Source organism: Pipistrellus kuhlii, unplaced genomic scaffold (genome assembly GCF_014108245.1).
Source record: "Pipistrellus kuhlii isolate mPipKuh1 unplaced genomic scaffold, mPipKuh1.p scaffold_m20_p_1, whole genome shotgun sequence".
Classification (NCBI taxonomy): Eukaryota; Metazoa; Chordata; class Mammalia; order Chiroptera; family Vespertilionidae; genus Pipistrellus; species Pipistrellus kuhlii.
The window spans coordinates 34,479,807-34,498,741 of NW_023425404.1; the positions used below are offsets into that span (position 1 = coordinate 34,479,807).

Below are 18,935 nucleotides of genomic sequence, written 5' to 3' on the forward strand. Positions count from 1 at the left end.
CCCTCTCTTCCATTCTCTCTAAAAATCAATGAAAAAATATCCTCACGTAAGGATTATACAACAACAACCAAAAAACCACATTTTTTAAAAAGAAATAGTTTACTTTAAAAATTCAATAGAAAATAATATAAAAATGATATTGTTTAAAAATACTAATAATTCATTATATTCAAAAGGTTATTTACAATTTTTCAAATTGTTTTTGCTCAATATCATTGTGCTTACCTTAGTAATTATGAAGTTGATAGGACCAACGTTATTGACATAATCTAACAGTTAAAAAGCAAGACTCGCAGAGTATGTTGTGATAGAGCTAAGCCAGAATCCAGCCCTTCAGTCACCTACACTAGTGTTTTTGCACTGCACATATAGGCAGCAGTTCAGTGGTTTAGCACACTGTAGCTCCATCTGAAATAATTTTGTGGATGCTCTGAGGCCCAGATTGATTCCCAAAGTACAATTAAGTTTAAAACTGGACAGCAGGTATTAAGGTTCCCATTTGTACCTGATTCATTTGAGACCAGATTCTCATTGATACAGATAACTATCTAGTCTGTAAAGTGAGGATAGCCTCTCCCTTTGATTATGTGTATGTCCTTAACCTAGATTAACAAATGATTAAGATTTTGTCATATTTTGCTTTAATTATGTATGAGGGGTTGAGGGAGGCAGGGGGAGTGTTCACTAAACAATTTAAATGTAGTCATTATATTCATCTCAGAATACTTCAGCCTACATCTCCTAAGAACAGAAACATTCTCTTGTGTAACTGGTAACATAATTTTATAGCCAAGAAAATTAATAATTCCATAATATCTAATGTATAGTACATGTCACATTTCCCCCAATTGTCCCCAAAATTAATTTTACTGTGTTTCAGATTTCATCAAAGGTTGTACATTACATTTGGTTGTTATGCCTCTTTTTTAAATAAATATATATATATATATATATATATATATATATATATATATATATAATATTTGTGTTGTGTTTTTTTTTACACAGAGGAATGGAGAGGGATAGAGAGCTAGAAACATTGATGAGAGAGAAACATTGATCACCTGCCTCTTGCACACTCCCTATTGGGGATGTGCCTGCAACCAAAGTACATGCCCTTGACCAGAATCAAAACCGGGACCCTTCAGTCCGCAGGCCAACGCTCTAACCACTGAGCTTAAGACGTCTTTTTTTTTTTTAAGAGTCCAGTCTTTTTGTCCTATAGAATGGTCCCACATTTTGGATTTGTCAGTTTGTTTCATCATACTTAGATTCAGATAAAACTTTTTTTGTAAGAATACTACATAGATAATGTTATATAGTATTTATTATATAACTAGAGGCTCTGTGCATGGATTTGTACACTAGTAGGGTCCCTCAGCCTGGCCTGCGGGATCAAAACTGGCTCTCTGACATCCACTGAGGGATCCCGGATTGTGAGAGGGTGCAGACCAAGCCAAGGGACCCCACCAATGCACAAATCTGTGCACTGGGCCTCTAGTATTCATATAAGATCTTTGGTTAATCTCTTCCTGCCCTCCCCTCTCCCTCCTTTCCTCTGAGATGCATAAGTCTGTCCCATGTTTCCACATCTGTGGTTTCTGCTCCTGCATTGAGTGTTTGCCTCCTGGTGATCAGTGCAAGTCATAGCTACTGGTTGGATGGTTGAATGGTCAGGCAGTCACTTAGGCATATATATATATATGTCAGGAGATAAATAATATTGGATGGTTCCATTAAGCGGAGATGCTAATTTGGATCCCTAGCAGAAATGTGGGTCTCCCTTGGGTAAGTCCAAATTTAATGTTGTAGGTTTCTTTAACTGTACAACATTGTTTTATTTTTTTTAAAGCATGTATTATTAGTGACAATAAATATTGTTGATTTAATCATAATGTTGGGCATAGACTACTAATAAGTAGTATTCACCTTGTCTGCTCTTTTTCCTTTGAATAAATACCCTAAAGACTCCCATTTCCCACCTTCCTCTTTATGACTATGTAGGAAATGTTTACGAATTAATTGCTGGTAAGGACCCCAGAGGTAGAGGGAGATAAGAATAAACATTTATAAAGGGAGAATAACAGTAATATGAATATTTATTGAACCATTGCTATGTACCATGGCACTGGGCTAAGCACTTTCTGTGGATTGTCTACACAGTAACCCAATTAGGTAAGCAGCATTGTTTCCCCATTTTACAGATTAGGAAGCTCAGGCACAGAAAGATTGAGGATCTTGCCCAAGGACCCACAGCAAGTAAGTGGTGGAGCTAGGGTTCAAACCCAGAGTGACTAAGTCTAGAGCCCATTTCTTTTTACTTTGTTATGCTGCCTCCATTATTGTGCACCAGGTATTATATCAGACACTGTCTTATACATTTTCTTATATAATTCTCATATCAAACTGTAAGAAACAGTCTCAAGTAAATGAAGTTACTTACCCAAGGGCATATGATAGCCGAACCATTTATTCTATTTTGGTTCTCTCCCATATTTCAGCCAAGATCTTTAACAACAGAGTGGTTTGTGCAGCGGGGTCCCTTTTTCCACTCCCCAGCACCCACATAAACAGGAATCATGTGCTGGAAATGAAACCAGGTGACAGAAGCAACTGCACAAGCACGAGAAGCCTGATCGGGTCCACATTAACCAGATGACAGGAGTGAGAGCCTTCAGTTACAATTCGGGGACCATCAGTGAGAGCTGGGATGACACTGAGCCTGAAATAAAGGTTGTTGAAATAAGACTGGTCTTCCAGGGGAAAGTTTCCTTACCGTCTGCCCTCTGACCAGAGAGGACGTGGCAGTCTTGTTTTTTGAGTAACTTCAAACTGATGGTCAAAGCCATGAAGAAATTTCTGAAGGAAAGTGTGATCGCTTATAAGTTTCTGATGCCCACTATTGACCTCCCTTGTAGAATTTTTTTAACATCATCACTGAGTCTATATATAATTATAGCATAATAAGAGGAGTAGAATTAAAGAGAGTAATACAGATTTTTAAGTAAAGGATTTAGGATTTTTGTGGAGATTAAATTTACACATACATAAGACACACACACACACACACACACACACAATCTAGTAGAGTCCATGACACAGAGTAGGCATTCAGTATGGAAGTTATCATCATTGTATGTATATATCATTGAGTTTTGTGTTCTCACATGATAAGATCTAGAACCTTTCCTAACTTAGAACAATTGGCCCTCAACCCAGGAAAACTAACATTCCAGACACTGCCTGACTAGTACCTAAGCAAGAGTCCAGATCTCCCTTAGTGACCCTCTCTGGCACTGGCAGGAGGCTCCTATTGTCATGGTGTCTGTCACACTCTGTCTTTCTGTTTCAGGTGGTTAGCTCAACCAATGGAGAGCTGAATGTCGATGACCCCACAGGAGCCCACTCCAATGCACCAATCACAGCTCACGCTGAGGTGGAAGTAGTGGAGGAAGCTAAGTATGTTCATCTTTCAAGGGGGCTCTTGAGTCATAGATTGAGAAATCTTTTACCTGTCTCTTCCTCTCTGTGTGCTGCTCATCTCAGACTGAATTCCTCATGCTTGTGTCCTTAGCTTTCTTCTTTTGACCATTTTATTTTTGCATGGTATTATAAGGCTGCTGCTGCCCCTCTTTAGTTGTGATTTCCAGAAGACAGTCATATTTCTCTAGTCCACATGAGGCAAAAGACATAGTGAACTAAAAGAATCATGATAGAACATCTATAATAGATAGTAGTCATGAGCCTTTTGGTGCCCTGGATCTTTTTACTCCCTAGGACCCAGAAAAATCTGCTTATCTCAACCATGGGCTATGCTGAACAGCATGAAACTTCGGGTTCTTGGCTAACCATTCTGCATATATAGTCCTGGAGCAAGGGTTTCAGGGACATTTTGTTCTCACTTAAATGATTCTGGATTCAGAGAGACTCAGATAAATCAGGCAAGGAAAATAGTCTCTGTACCTATGAGTGAAGGATCTTGAGAAGGAAAGGAAATCACACTAATCCCAAAAGGGTGAGGAGATTTCCCCACCTCTTTTTCTGATGCTCTTGCATGTAAATGTCTTGCCCTGTCCATACCACCAGCCCTCGGTGCTCTGCATGGTCTGTGTTTAAACTTTTAGAATATGGGGTGGAAAGTGAAATAACTGCTGATTCTACAATAAAAGTAGCATTTCTATCACTTCTTTTCCTTTTTGCCCCATCCCAAATTCAAATGCAGATTTAACCTTCAAGACGACATGAGGTAGGAAGAGAGAAGTCCTTTACAAATCAGTTACTGCTGCCAAGCCTTTTAGAACATTCAGGCTACCCCTTGTCCTGCTCATTTATAGTGATTTTGCATCCTAAGTGGTCTCTAGAGCCTCCAAGACCTGCATTCTTCTTCCTTCCAGATGCACTTTGGTCCCTTTTGCCCAATCTTCTGTTGCCCCATCTACATGCTTAGCTCACTTTGCTTCCAGGAGATCCTTTTCTCAGAAAACCAGGTCTTGAGGATTCCTTCCCATAGATTAAAAAAAAAAGCAAGTGAGGATGACTTAACCTGTCTGCTGTCGAGTCCCTGCTGACTGTGGGCAGCTTCCGGTGCTCCTCTCCTACTTTTGTGCGGCCCTGCCTCATACAGGGGGCAGGGGAGTTTCTAACGCCGGGAAGAAGCTATTTCAGTAAGGAAACATGCTCCGCACTTCCAGGGCCTTTGGAGATGTTAATGACATTCACAGTTTTTCAGTTTCCATGACAGAACTCTTCTCCTGAGTAAACAGTGTGTTACTCCTTCCCTATGGGTTTTCAGCCTTGGATGCACTTTGGAGTCACCTGGAACTTGGTAGAAAATACAAATGTCTGAATCCTGGCCCTAGAGATTCTGATTTAATTTATCTGGAATATGGCCCGAGTATTAGGAATTTGTAAAGTCGAGGTGATTTAAATGTTTAGTCAGGTTTAGGAATCACTGCACTAGGTGTGGTCTGGGCTTGAAAGACGGCTGTACCTATTCCCACCCCCACCTCACTGCCATGGCTATTATTTTGAAGCCTAGAAATTTAGCTCTGCTTTTAATAACATACAATACTTTGAATATCAAGGTAGAATGGGCTTTAATATTACAACGTGCCCTATGCAGGTTTATCTTTTGAACCTATTCATTTCATTCCAGTAAATGTATACACTAACTGTGTATGTGAGTATGGTGTATGTGTCCTGTATGTAAGACAGGGGGTCATTCACAAAGAGATCCCAGTTTGGTGTATTCTGTTCTAGGATGTGAAGAGAGCTTAACGTCTCCCCATTTAGCAAAAAGGAACCATTGTGCCTCTTTGCTACCAGTTTCAGGTTTGGGCCTTAAAGGTGGGGAAACCAGAGGGGAGCAATTGTATTTAACCAAATGTCATCCAAAGCTTATAGTTTAAGGCATTTTTGTGTGCTGATTCCCCTAGTGATTTCATGAGCTATCAATCCATCTTGCCCAGTGAACTTTCAGGGCACAGCCATATGTTTTTCTTCTTGGTCTTCTATTTGTATGTGTGTGTATGTGGAGGGTGGATGGGGGGAGATAGGACCAACAAGCCATGTGTCCACCTGCTTGATCATTTTCACGGGAATAGGTCACAGCTAGAGAAGCACAAGGCGTCCCACACAGGCAGCTGTGATGCCATTTGTCCCTGCAGCCTAGTTGTGGAAAAAAGAGGATGTTGCCTATATTGAGATTCAACTAGGGTCCTGGGGAGACTGTGAAACCTTCACTTCCAAGCTTTTAGTTTGGGGTTCCTTGTCCAGCTTGTTTTGTATAAAGGAGGAGAGAACTTAGATGGTCTTAGTTTTTGTTCCATGTACAAATGAGCATCTAACATCCCTTTTTGCTAGCTGCAGGAATACGTTGTTTGAGTATGATTAGAAGAGTAGTGAGGCAAGGCAGTTTTTTGGTTGACTTTTGTAACAGTAAGAATGCTGGAATTTTTTATTATCCACTGACTTCTGCTGTAAATTAGCAAATTCAGGCCTCATTTCTCCTGAAAATTAATAAGAATGAGATGTAAGCCCTTCTCTGCAGTTATACCTTAATCCAGAACAGTGATCCTCCTCACTCAATCCTCTCCTAATAAAATAAAGTATCTCTTAAGCCTGTTTTCCCCTTGAGAAGAAGAGCTAACTGCTGACTGTTTTGGTCAGGCATGTAAGATTTGTAAAAGCCTCAGAATAGTTGGGAGGTTAGCTTAACAAATTGCACACTAAGACTTCATGTGGGAATAATTTGGCTTGGCTTTGGTGCTCAATTGAATTCTTATAAGCAGGATCATTTGCTCTGTTACCTTCCTGGAACATGCTCAGGAAAGCCCATTCTGGGGCACTCATCAACTCTGTTTCGTTTTACCCCTCACTGAGATCCAGCTCCCATCATGATGCTTCTATCAGGCACCTGCCCCCTCCACTCTAGTGTGGGGACCAAGTGGCCTGGGCCTACCTTGACAGAGGAGGCAACTGAACACAGACACAACATACTGCATGTTTGCATGGCTCACAGGGAGTAGCTTCCATCTCACGTCTGTGGACTAATATCTCTTTCTCTCTCTTCCTTTCTGTGTTTTTCTCTTTACACACTCTGTAGCTGCCTGAAAATGCTCAACCTGTGGTGAGTCCCTCTCTCCAGTCCACATGCTAGGGGAGCGGACCAGTCTGGGCTGGATTGGCAAAGCCAAACAAAATGCCTTAAGAACACTGAATGGCTTCCATATGCCACCTTTGCCATAACCACCTAGACTGGGAACTAGATCCACAAGGTGGGGATGGGGCAAACCTGTATCTAGGAATTAATCTATTCCTTCTTTCCTTTCAAACCCACCTAATTGCTGCCTCCTCCTGTCATAACAATACCTATCCCACAGTATTCAAAATTACTCTTTACTTTTAATTGAATGAGTTTTTTTTCTCAAATTAATAGCCCCAGATGTTATCCTTCAGAGAGGGACAGACGTAGGAGGACAAAGTTACTATGTCAGTTGTTTAATATTATTCTTCATAACTCCAAGGACAATTGTTGCTGGATAATCTCACATTCTGCAGCATGGTTTCTACCTGGAAATCAACTACTTTGGAAAAATCTGTGACTTCTCTTTTTTGTTCAGCTGGTTCTTCCATTGTAGAATATGAGTTTCTCAAAAAAAGAGAACTCCATGGGAAAGAGATGGATATTTTGTCATTGTTATTTTGTTTATTTTTGTTTGTTTGTTTATTGTCCTTTTTTCCTTTTTTGTTGTCCTCTTCCTATAAGAGAGTATAGTGGGCCAGGGGCTGCCGTGGCCAATGAGATATTGGAGCCTCTTTTCCTGGTTCCTCAAATGCATTCTTAGGAACAACATGAGGTGTATAGGAAGAGAAACCCTAAAGAATCCATCCACGTTTGGTGAGGCGCATTCTTGCTATAAGACAGAGCCTCCTCCCCAGCTTTCTTCCTGGACACTGCCTGTGACCTTCCAGGTCCTCCTGCACTAGGTGGTTTCTTGCAGCCTGTAGCTGTACTCTCCCACGTTGTCTGCATGCCTGGGATCACGCTCTGTGTGGTGGTAATGGCCTGCTGGCCTCTATGACTGCCTTGTTTCTGTTTGTCTTCTGTGACTGAGTTAAGCATTGTTTTCTGAACCCTAAGCCAAGTGGCCTACAGGGCTTCCCAGGGTCAGGGATGTATATTAAAGGTAACAACTGGGTTTTATGAAGATAGAATTTACAGTCTTGGAGGAGTACATTGGGCCTGGTTATTTAGCAAACGTAAGTTTGTGTGATCTGACAGTGCTGTAGTCTATTTTTCTCTGTGAGATATCAGTCATGTGATTCTGACTGCAAATATAAGGCCTACTGGGTGCTCATCCAACTCAGTGCTTGGAACTCTAGGAGGTCCCAAGGCCTTCCCCAAAGGGCTTAGGAACCATCTCTCTAGAGAGAGAAGACATACATACTAGAAAGGACAACTGGTTCTCCAGGATACTTGTGTCATTGTCCCTTGAGAGGTCACTGTGGACAGAATGGTCAAGGAAGACTTCATGGACACTGCGGGACCTGAGCCAGCTATTAGAGTAAGGCAAGAGTGTACAAGTACAGCAAGGACAAGCAGAGAAGCAGAGCAAAGGAGTAGGTGAAGGGAGAGAGCAGGACAGAGTAAGAGAACATACATATATTTTGCACTGGCCTTGCCACAGCTCTCATCACCCCCCTCTGGACCAGTCACTACCTGAGCAAGAGGCATTCCCTATTCCAAAGGCAGAAGTAAGGAGGGAATACCTCAGCTCAGGGATGTGCCAGGGCTTTGGCTGTCGTTCAGGAGGCAGCCTTTTCTATGAGCACTTGGAGGGCTCATAGAAAAGGCAAAATAAGTGGCTCAGAGGCCTGGGGGAAGGGCCTCCAATTGGTGGCTTGTGAATATAGAGAATAGATCGACTTTCACTCCATCATGTTTCACTCTAGCATGTTAAGATCTTCTGATTGTCCAATCAAAGAATCAACTGGAAGCAAATCTAAGACCCAAGAAGTGTTCATTCCTCACCTTCATTCTCTTCTGATAGTAAGATATCTGAATGGTGTCAATTTGCGTTTGGTCCAGATTTGACCAAGTTTAATGTAATGGGCCTATTGCCGGTAGTTACCACAGAAACCAAAGAGTTAAGCAGATTGTAGAATTATTAAAAGTTTCTGCTACTGCTTAAGCTTTAACTACAGTAACCAGCAAAAATTATCTTGGGGTGCTAAACCACAGTTCACACTCTTCTCCAATCAGGTGAGCCGTGTTGCATATCAGGTTATGATACACTTATAAACAGACAATTTTTATGACTTGCTTTGGAGGAGGTAAAAGAAAAGTCCCGACACTTGAAATGGATTTAAACAGTATTTCAAACTTTTTTATGATTGCTTTTGCTTAAAAACACAAAATCATCATCTTAACATCCTCTAAAAGGAATAAGAATAGAGATTGGCTTAAATGTTAGTGATCCCTCTGAAAGTCACGGTTAATAGGGAACAGGTAAATATATTGAAATATTGGTGTTTCCATGAGATTCAATTTGCCTTGTTTAATATTAATCTCATGACATTCGACTTGGAAAATGTCTTTTTTCTAAAGCATATGTGTACTGGCTGGGTGGGGGCTGTGGCATGGATTCATTTTCTTGAACCCTTCCTCAGGGATGCCATTGATGACTTTTAAACAATCAGAAGTGTTGCTCATTTTAATTTAAAAGAATATATTCAGTCTCCAAATACACATTACACTTCGTTTAGTAATCGTATTCATACCTGTTAATAGTACTTTACAAATGACATTAATACTCTTGAAAAATTTTAGGAACCTCTTAAGGTGCTCTCATTTCCAAAATCCATGCTTGATTCATTCAGATTATAAAGTCCATTATTGTCTGTTTAAATGCCTATTTTAACATTCTAAGAAATGTTCAACTTTTTAATAATAAACCAATGGGTATAGGAAACACAAAGGGGTCTGGCTGAAAAGCAGAGAATCTTAACTAAAGTGGTGAACTGGGGGTTTAGGAAGTAAGCAACAGTTCTTTATTTTTATATGAATATTCCTGCCATTAAGTCTGGAAGGATAGGCAGGCAACTCAAAGATAGTTTTGTCAGAAAAGCTTTTCTTGCCGAAACCGGTTTGGCTCCAGTGGATAGAGCGTCGATCTGTGGACTGAAAAGTCCCAGGTTTGATTCCGGTCAAGGGCATGTACATTGGCTGCGGGCACGTCTCCGGTGGGGGGTGTGCAGGAGGCAGCTGGTCGATGTTTCTCTCTCATCGACGTTTCTAGCTCTCTATTCCTCTTCCTTCCTTTCTGTGGAAAATCAATTATATATATTGATTTTTTTTTTTTTTAAAGAAAAGCTTTTCTTTCAAGGGTCCAGCAAATCTGAATTATACTTCCAAAGTTACTCTTCGCCATCATCAGGCATCTTTGACTCATTCGCCACCTTCTCATTTCCCATGTGTCAGCGTCCTAGAAAGGACATATTTTGCACCAGCCATGTCATAGCCCTCATCACTCCCTTCTGGATTAGTCACTACCTGAGCAAGAGGTGCTTCCTATTCCAAAGGCAGGAGTAAGGAGAGGATACTCACGCCTAGGGATGTGCCAGGGCTATGGCTGTTGCCCAGGAGGCAGCACTTGGAAGGCTCATGAAGGAGCAGGACCAATCACCACCCTAATCAGGGTCGGTCCTGTAACCATCTGGCTCAGCAGCAGCAGTGTCTGGAAGCTGAGTTGAAGACCTCCCACCAGATGCCCCCTGATGATCAGCTCCTGGTCTGTGGCTTTGATCGCTGAATGAAGAGTGCACTGTACTGATTCCAATCAGGATATCTGGGCTCCCAGTTCTTATAAGAATCAGGGTTTCTCCCGCCTACTCCATGTAGCTGGGTGGGGCTGGGATGGGAATAGAGAATCCTTATTCCTTCATTGGTAACATTGCACGATACTCCTAGAGTTCCAACTATCATACTTTTGGGGGTTTTTGTTTACCTTAGTTTAGCCTCCATGCCTGCTGACCACTGTAGTTGCATTAAATAATTTTGTGCTCTATATCAAGGGGCAGTCAGTGCAGCCTATTTTTATGCAGACCTGAGACCCCCAGTCTTGGTTCTCCAGAAAGATGAGGCATCTGGGTTGGGTGTTCTTTTTCCAAAAATGTTTGTTTTGGCCATGCCTAGCCTGTGGCATTTTGGTAGCTGCAGATTGAAGTGAAGCAGCTACTTGCCTTGGCTTTCCTGGAAGACACTGCCTATTGCCTTCAGGATGTGCACTGTAGATGGTGGGTGGCCCTGTGGGTGGGTGCCAAGGGGAGACTTCCACTCCCTGCAGGAAGCAGAGGCTCTTGGAAGCTGCAGCCTCTCACCTGACTTGAAATGTTCCTTGTGCCCCAGGTGCTGCTGTTTCTTTAAGAGGAAAAGGAAGAAGACTGCTCAGCGCCATAAGTGACCAGTGCCTCCCAGGAGTCCTCAGGTCCTGGGGACTCTGACTCGATTGCACCTGCAGCTCCTGCCATTTCTCATTGGAAAGGACTCCTCTGCAGGGGATGGTGGAGATCCAAACCAAAAAGAAGAAAAGAGATGCCCCCAGAAGGAGCCAGTGTGGGGAGCCAGGGCCCAGTGGGTCAGTGGCTGTCCCCACCTGCCTGAGGCTCTGAGCAGGTCCCAGAGCTGCTGCTCCTCCACTGCTTGCCCTTGGGGCCACTTGGTTGACTCTCCTTCCTATTGTTTACAGTGAAGGTGTCATTCACAAAAACTCAAGGACTACTATTCTCTTCCCTCCCTTAGTTTACTCCTGATCCTTGCCCTGCCCTCAGTCCTCTCCAGCACTAAAGCTAGTGAGTTGAAGGCTTTGTCTGCCGAAGGAACTCTAGAAGCTGGCTTGCGGCCAAGAAGGTAGGAGGAAGATGGCAGGCCTGAGCTGGAGAAGAACCTTCTCCACCTTCCAGGGATATCTGGCTCCCTCTTCCTCTGTGCCTGCCCAGCCTTCATCCTCAGCTGGCCGTGGGGTACAGTTTACTCCCTCCCTCCCTCTTGTGAGGTTACACTGTAGGACACAAACTGAGAAATCTGCAGTCTACTGTCCCCATGTGTTGGCGTTCTTAGCTTTCTTGACAAGTGAACTCTGTTCTCCAGTCAGTAGTAGAACAATGCAAATAGTTCTGAACAATGGGAAAAAACTGACTTTATTGCACTTTTAGTTTATTGGGTTTTTTTTTCTGTTTGTTTGTTTTTTAACAAAAAACATGGCAGATGCATATTGTGTCTGGTTATATTGGGAGTTTTACTTATTTTCTGTTTTGAGGGGGATGGGGCCAGCCAAGCCATTCAGAGAGAACATGGGTCCAGAGGACATCTCAATGGAAAGAGTTGGGTGAGCAGCACCCAGAAGAGAAGAAGCCAAACTCTATGTCATTCTGAGTAAACACTCAGGTTGGCAAAGAAACATACTTGAATTTTCATTCATCTTCTCAGCTACTGAAGAATGTCCTCCCAGAGCCTCTTGACCTTATCAGCCTGCAGTTTGGACAACCTAACCTCTCCGACACATGGGATGAGCCAGCCAAGCCAGACCATGGCAGGAGATATTTCATCCCAGAGAAGGAGATAACTTTAAAAACAAACAAACTGTTTTCTCCACTGCCAGGGACTTCCAACTAGATAGCCATGTGACTTCCTTACCAATTTTGGGGAACAAAATTAGTGATGAAACAGCTATACCATATTACCACTAGTGGTCAAAAAGAGGAAAATGAACCTGCCTTCCAACTGCCAAAGGAAACTCAGGATTTGGCATCACAGGGCCAGGAAATAAAACTCGTATGTACTGTCTGCCTCAACAGCTGAGTTAGACATGTGGGCTGGCCTGCCTTATCAGAAACCAAGCACCTGCAGATTTTCTCCTGGCAGGTCCGCAGCAGCAGGCTCAGGACTAGTGCATGGGGCTGGAGGAGCAGGAAGGTGAGATTAATTGGTGCTGGAGGATTCCAGGGGAAAGGAGACTGAAATGAAAGCTCTGAAATTATCTTCTCAATTAGACATAGACTCCTTCCAAATAAGATGGCCATGCATCTAGAGCTTGTTCTCCCCAGTATGCTCTTCTCCACCCAGCTAGTCCCCATGGTATAGTCACACGACATGCTGCCATGAAGAGTCTCGGTTCCTCATTCATTGCTTTAAAAAAGTATTAATACATAGTTCATCTTCTCATGCTCAGTTTTATTTGAGTTCAGTGGCTTATCCAGTGACCTCTTGTTCCAGATGTCAGAGGAGAAGAGATTGTTTACATCAGGGAACGAGGTCTTCTATTTGGGAGTAGAGATATTGATAGCTAAGCATGGAAGGCAATGGCTGATGACTTATTTCGGTGATTTTGGGAACAGAAATCATTGCCCCTGACTTGAGGTGTAGGGCTGTCTTTTGGATTGGAGGGTGTGGGATACTTTCTGGTAGTTGGCATTTTCTGACAAGTCCCTTGATGAATTTGACAGAAATAGTAGTAGCATGAAACAAAATTACGGGGCTTCCTCTGTTCCATCAGGCCTTGCCAAGAAATACCATCCCGCTGGCTTCAAACCTGCTTAGCTTATATAAAGATTGTAATCTTCCATTTCTTTTAAAAGAAATTTCCCTGCAGACAAAATAGTGGCTGGGAGACACAGTACCAAACCCCTTCCCCACAAGGATTTCAAATATTGGGATTTGTTTCCTTGACATAATCTAGTGGTTAAGGTGTAATCACTGAAACTTACATAGTTTCTCAGTTGGTATTTGGGCAACTGTAATTTTCTGTATAAAAAAAGCCTTGCCTCTCAAGGGAGAGCAAGGGGAAAGGGTGGCAGAGCCTGGAGCCTCTTGGCACTCCATACCCTCCTAAGTGCCTCCCCACCCCCTGCTTCCACAAAAAAAGCAAAGGCAGTGACCAGCTTGGCTGTAGGGCAAGCCCCCTTGCAGCTGGGTTTGTGATTTTCTTGATCTTAATTTTTTTTAAAGGCTAGCTCTTGATGGGTTGAATCTGAGCAAGTTTTGGGGAGAAGGGGGACCTTCCTAATGCATTGTTTTTTCACTCTGCCCTCCATAAATCTCTTGCTAGATATTTGATTTTCATAACAAAGATGAAGGCCCCAGGCCCCTCTGGCATACAGGCCCAATGGTGATCCTCCCAGGACCATTGGTACTGCAAGGCGGTCCCACACCCCTGAGAAATTGTGATTTTCTTTAAAAATAATTTTTTAGATGAGTACCTTTCTATCCCCAACAACACATCAGGGCTCCCTCCTCCGCTCTGTTGCTATAGTTGCTTAGCTGTATGCCTCAGTCAGGTCCTTGGGGTTGGGCACTCCCTTCACCCACCACCTACCCAAATCCACTTGCTCTATAGTTTTTGAGATTTCTTCTTTTCACAGCCATGATGCCAATTCCTTTGGAATTGATGCGATTGTTTCTGAATTAGCATTTAGTACTAACGTCTGTTCATACAAAATCCATGATATTATACCATTGCGAGTTCTCCTAAGCCCTGCACACCTTCAGGCATTGTATCCTGAGCAGATTGAGGCTAGCAGGACAGGCATAAAGGGTTCTTTTTCCCTTGTGACCAGAGCATGACTTGTGTCTGCGAAGTCTAAGCAAGTAAGGGTTGAGCATTTATTCTACACACCTTGGCATTTCCCAGTGATCTCATTCCAGACAGCTCTGCAGGGGCGGGCAGAGTGTGCCAGAGCAGTGTGCTTTCAGGACTGCCTTAATTCACACTCTCCTGCTATTTTGGGTCTGTCTAGGAGTAAACAAGATCTAGAGAGGTACAGTCAGATGACTAGATTGGGCTCCAAATAAAGCTCCATTTTGCTCTGGAATGCAAGGGCTATAGGAGACAGCAGGATCCTGGGGTTTGCTGTAGAAGTGCTGAATGCCTGTTAATCTCAGTGAACTCCAACTACATAGAAACAGCCCCTACATTAGCCAGAAGAGGTGTCCACTGCCTCTAAAGTAACTTCCACTCAGTGCACTGGAAATGTACACTGGTAGTACATGTGCAGTGTCGATTCTCAGTGTTCGTAATCACTTCCAATGTTAGAAATATGCAGTGATGGTAATGTTATGTCAGAGTGGTTACTACGGATCATAGCCTTAACTTTTTATGCAAAAGATATAACTCTTTACCCCCTCCCAGTGAGCATGCATTTTTCAAAAATAAGTACTTCCATGGCAGCCTAGAAAGCATCTTCTCAAAAGAACATGATTGTTCTTCTGATGCAACTCTCCTCTGTCCACATGCCTCGTGTGTCCCAGTCACCTCTTCCATGTTCATCTTTAAACCTGTTTCCATGCCCAGTGAGTTATCTCCAGTGTTGCCACCCTAGAGTTTCTCAGACTGGGTAGAAGCTTGCAGCGCCATATAGCCAACATTGCTTTTGCCAGTTCACTGCCACCATCCCTGCCATTATCCCAAGGTGGGCAAATTCCAGAAACCCTTAGGGGGCCAGGATATCTAGGCGCACCATCTGGATTGGCCGTGTAAATAACAGGCACTTGTCTCTGGGGGTTTTGCTTTTGCTGACACCAGGGGTCCAGGCAAGTCCCTTCTAGAGGTTGATGGACAGTGACATTCAGTCTTCCCCATAGTGGACTGGTAGGAATTAAAATGGGATTTCCATGGTTTTGTTTTCTTGTGGGATTTTTATTTTTTGGTGGGGCCAGGGGGATGTACATGAACAAGAGGAAGCCTTGGCCCTTCTGAGGGTTTGCAGAGTTTTGAGCAATTCTTTAGACACAAATCTTGGAAATCTCATCAATCAAGCAGTCAACATGTTTGCCCTAACTCCTTTTGCAAGTGACTAAGTGAAAAAGAGTAGGTTTCTTCATTGTATTCAAAGTAGTAAGTAGATTCCCTGGATATAGAGAGTAATAGTTGACATATTTCCTCAAAAAGCAACCAGGAAGTCCACTCCAGTATTTATAGATCAGCTTACAAAGGAAAAAATGAACTCCATGTATTTCTAGTGATTACCAAACTTGATGTTATTCAGAAACCTCAGTTTGGTAGACAATTTTATTAGTTTCCTTCTTCTCACAATCATCTTTCCAGTGCCATCAGCATCTTCAAAATCTCAGCTCAGAGGGCTATCCATGGTAGTAAAGGGGATGCAATGCAGACATCCCAGTAACACGAGAGGACAGCTGTCCTGAGTGTCCCTTCCCCACACACCCCTCTTTCAGGCAGCTGAGACCTTTTCAGTGTTCCTCTTCATGAGCTCCAGACCAAATCCCAGGCCAGCCCTTGTGCAGAAAGCTTTTTCAGAGGCTTATCAATTTGTTAGGAATGTCTCAGGAAAGATGAGCCATTTCTTTGGAGAAAAATATATTTATGGATGGTTGTGTGTGGTTGCATTTGTATGCTTGTGTCTGTGTGCTCATTTGTGTGCATTTCACTTCCATAAAAACTCAGCCCAGGCTGCTGGGATCATGTGTTGTGAATATCCTTGAAAGTAAGCAAGTAACAAGTGAACTTATCAAATTAGTGTCATAGCAAGCTGGTTCTGGGAAGGAGCCCCATTTATCAAGCAGAAGAATAAAGAGCAGAAAAGATATAGAAGCCAAAAATATTATAAGCCCTCCCCAATGGAAAATAATGTTGATTCATCAATGCCCATTTTGAATACGTGCTCTAATTTATTATTATTTTGTTTGTTTCATTCATCTTTGCCCATTGTATCGATACTTTTAAAAAGATAGTTGGATGTTGATTGCAATTTTTTTGAGACTAGATAATGTCTAAATCAGTTGTGGAAATCAGTTTTAATTGATGTGTGGATGTGTCTGATCATTGTTAAATGCCTTTGTTTTCTCTCTCTCTTACCTATTGTTTTAGATGTGTAATGTTTCATAAACCCTGGCACTGGTCACAAAGCTCAGCTGTGAAAATGAAACTTGTAGTATTTTTAAACATGAATGTCAGTTTCAAGTGTATTTGAAATTATTCCTCCAGGAGAGGTTTGTAACATCATTAGGAAAACCTCCTCTGCAGAGGAAGTAGCCTTCTTTGGAGAAAATGGGGAAATGGGTCTTGATAAGTTATCTCAAAGTAGCCCAGTTCCTAGGGCACCATGGAAAACACAAATGTGATCTTTAAGTATACCTCTTCCCCAATTTGGGGAGGAAAGGACTCAGTTTGCACCCTTTTTGTATGTAAAATAAAATGTCCTACCTTTCTTGGCTAATTTTGTTTGTTTGGTTGATTTTTCTAGTTTTTATCTCCCCTGGCTCATTTGTAACTTAAGAATCTGGCTAGGACTAACTTGGGTAGGATTCAAGCCTCCAGTGAATGAAAATAATGTGATATTTGGACAGTCTTCATTTATTTGGGCTATACATTGCCTTCTCTTCTGGGTCACTATGAAAATGAATATTCCTGCCCTAACTGGTTTGGCCCAGTGGATAGAGCGTCAACCTGCAGACGGAAGGGTCCCAGGTTCAATTTCCAGTCAGGAGCACATGCCTGCCCCAGTAGAAGGCGAGCAGGAGGCAGCTGATAGGTGTGATACATTGATGTTTCTCTTTTCCTCTCTCTCTCAAAATCAACAAAATCTAGCCCTAACCGGTTTGGCTCAGTGGATAGAGCTTCGGCCTGCAGAGTGAAGGGTCCTAGGTTCGATTCAGGTCAAGGGCATGTACCTTGGGTTGTGGACACATCCCCAGTAGTGGGTGTGCAGCTGCTTGATGTTTCTAACTCTCTATCCCTCCCCCTTCCTCTCTATAAAAGAGCAATAAAATATTTTAAAAAGTAAAATAAAAATCAATTAAAAATCTAAAACATATAATCCTGGCAGGATTTGGACATTCACTATTAACATTACTAGTTCCAATATCCCTGTGGATCTTAGGTGGTGGAACACCAGGAAGTTAGGATCTGCTTTATGGAACAGCTTTGAATAGTTTTATAATTCTGCTCCACTAATGAGCAGAATTATACAGACACCTATACAGACAAAAGATATAACTGGGATATGCAATATAAACTCATAAGGGCATATATTGGTCACAGAAACAACTGCCAATCTGGCGTGATTGGTTGCATTTTTTCTGTTGTTTTTTTCTTTTCACTATTCAATTACTAGTAAGGATTTGGTTTTTTTTCACTGGCAGGCAAGTAAAAACAGGAAAAACATATAAGATCTTTATGAGAGAAAAACTTCACATTGAGACCATTTTATCCACCAAACTTATTTTTTTTTCTTTCAAAATTGGTGGAAAAAGGTGGGGGAAGAAGGCTGTTTTTAAGCCATTTTAGCATTTGCGCCTCCCGTTGAGAAGGCTACTTTGAAAATACAGTTTGGTGAACATTTTTCTCAGTGGCTTCCATAGCAGTATAAGATCTATGAGTGGGAAAAAGGCTTCACAGATTCTCAGAATTAAGGGGGAGTTGTTTGGAAGATCATCTTTTATATATATATATATATTATTGATTATATATATATTATTGATTTTTTACAGAGGGGAAGAGAGAGGGAGAGTCAGAAACATTGATGAGAATCATCGATCAGCCGCCTCTTGCACACCCCCCACGAGGGATGTGCCCACAACCAAGGCACATGCTCTTAACTGGAATCGAACCCGGGACTTTTCAGTCCGCAGGCTCCATCCACTGAGCCAAACCGGTTCAGCTGGAAGATCATCTTTGTCAGTGCAATGATTTCCACCTGATTGAGGTGGCCTGGATTAAGATGTGAAGATTCAAAAATAGCAAATGTTATTTGTGTTTATGTGAGATTTGTCTGTTGCAACTCTGCAGCCAGTGTAAGGAAGGACAAGTTAAACTTACGCCAGTGGCCATGCATAACCTGAAACTTAGGTCAGCACCTCATAGAGACCCAACTGCAGAGTTTAGGGAGAGAAACAGACATGCCTACCTACAATCTGGGCTGTGAAGACCAAAAATTTTTATAATTTTTGAAAAATAGTTTTAAAGATGTTAATAACATCATAGGTGCACGTTTTGGAAAGATATACTTTGGTGTGTGTAAGACTCGGGTACTGAAGTATATGTTGTAGACTCACACCAAGCATATGTGAATACCTGAAATAGGGATGGGAAGGCATCTAACAACCATCCCTGATCTTTCTGAAGGTCTAGAAAAGGGAGGCCAAAACTCAAACCTTGGCATGTATTATTTTCCATCTGGGTGCTAATGTGACACTAACTCAAAGAGCACAGCCCTGCAGCAGGTCTGGGGGAGCTACAGTATACACAAAATAAATGCAACACAATCGTTGTTCACCAAAAAAATGTAGTTACTTGGAAAAATAGGTAAAGGAAGTTAGTTGAGCCCTAGCTGGTTTGGCTCAGTGGAGAGAGTGTGGGTTCCATTCCAGTCAAACGCACATGCTGGGTTGCATATGCCTGGGTTGCCGGCTCCATCCC

The 18,935-nt window shown here is 42.3% G+C and overlaps 1 protein-coding gene across 10 annotated transcripts in view; it reads left to right on the top strand.

Moving 5' to 3' along the window:
* CSNK1G1 (casein kinase 1 gamma 1) overlaps positions 1–16,734 on the top strand; it is a 123,403-nt gene extending 106,669 nt beyond the window's left edge. For 5 of the 10 annotated variants that reach the window (XM_045581635.1, XM_036439339.2, XM_036439357.2 and 2 more), the window contains 3 exons: positions 3,353–3,459; positions 6,605–6,628; positions 10,910–16,734. In XM_045581635.1, the coding sequence (XP_045437591.1) occupies positions 3,353–3,459; positions 6,605–6,628; positions 10,910–10,964 (186 nt within the window). In that variant the 3' untranslated portion in view covers positions 10,965–16,734. Of the gene's footprint in view, positions 1–2,204; positions 2,260–2,501; positions 2,734–3,352; positions 3,460–6,604; positions 6,629–10,909 lie in introns of all 10 variants that reach the window. The other 5 variants (XR_006741647.1, XR_006741648.1, XM_036439346.2 and 2 more) reach the window with 3 other exon arrangements.
* The last annotated feature ends 2,201 nt before the right edge of the window (positions 16,735–18,935 follow it).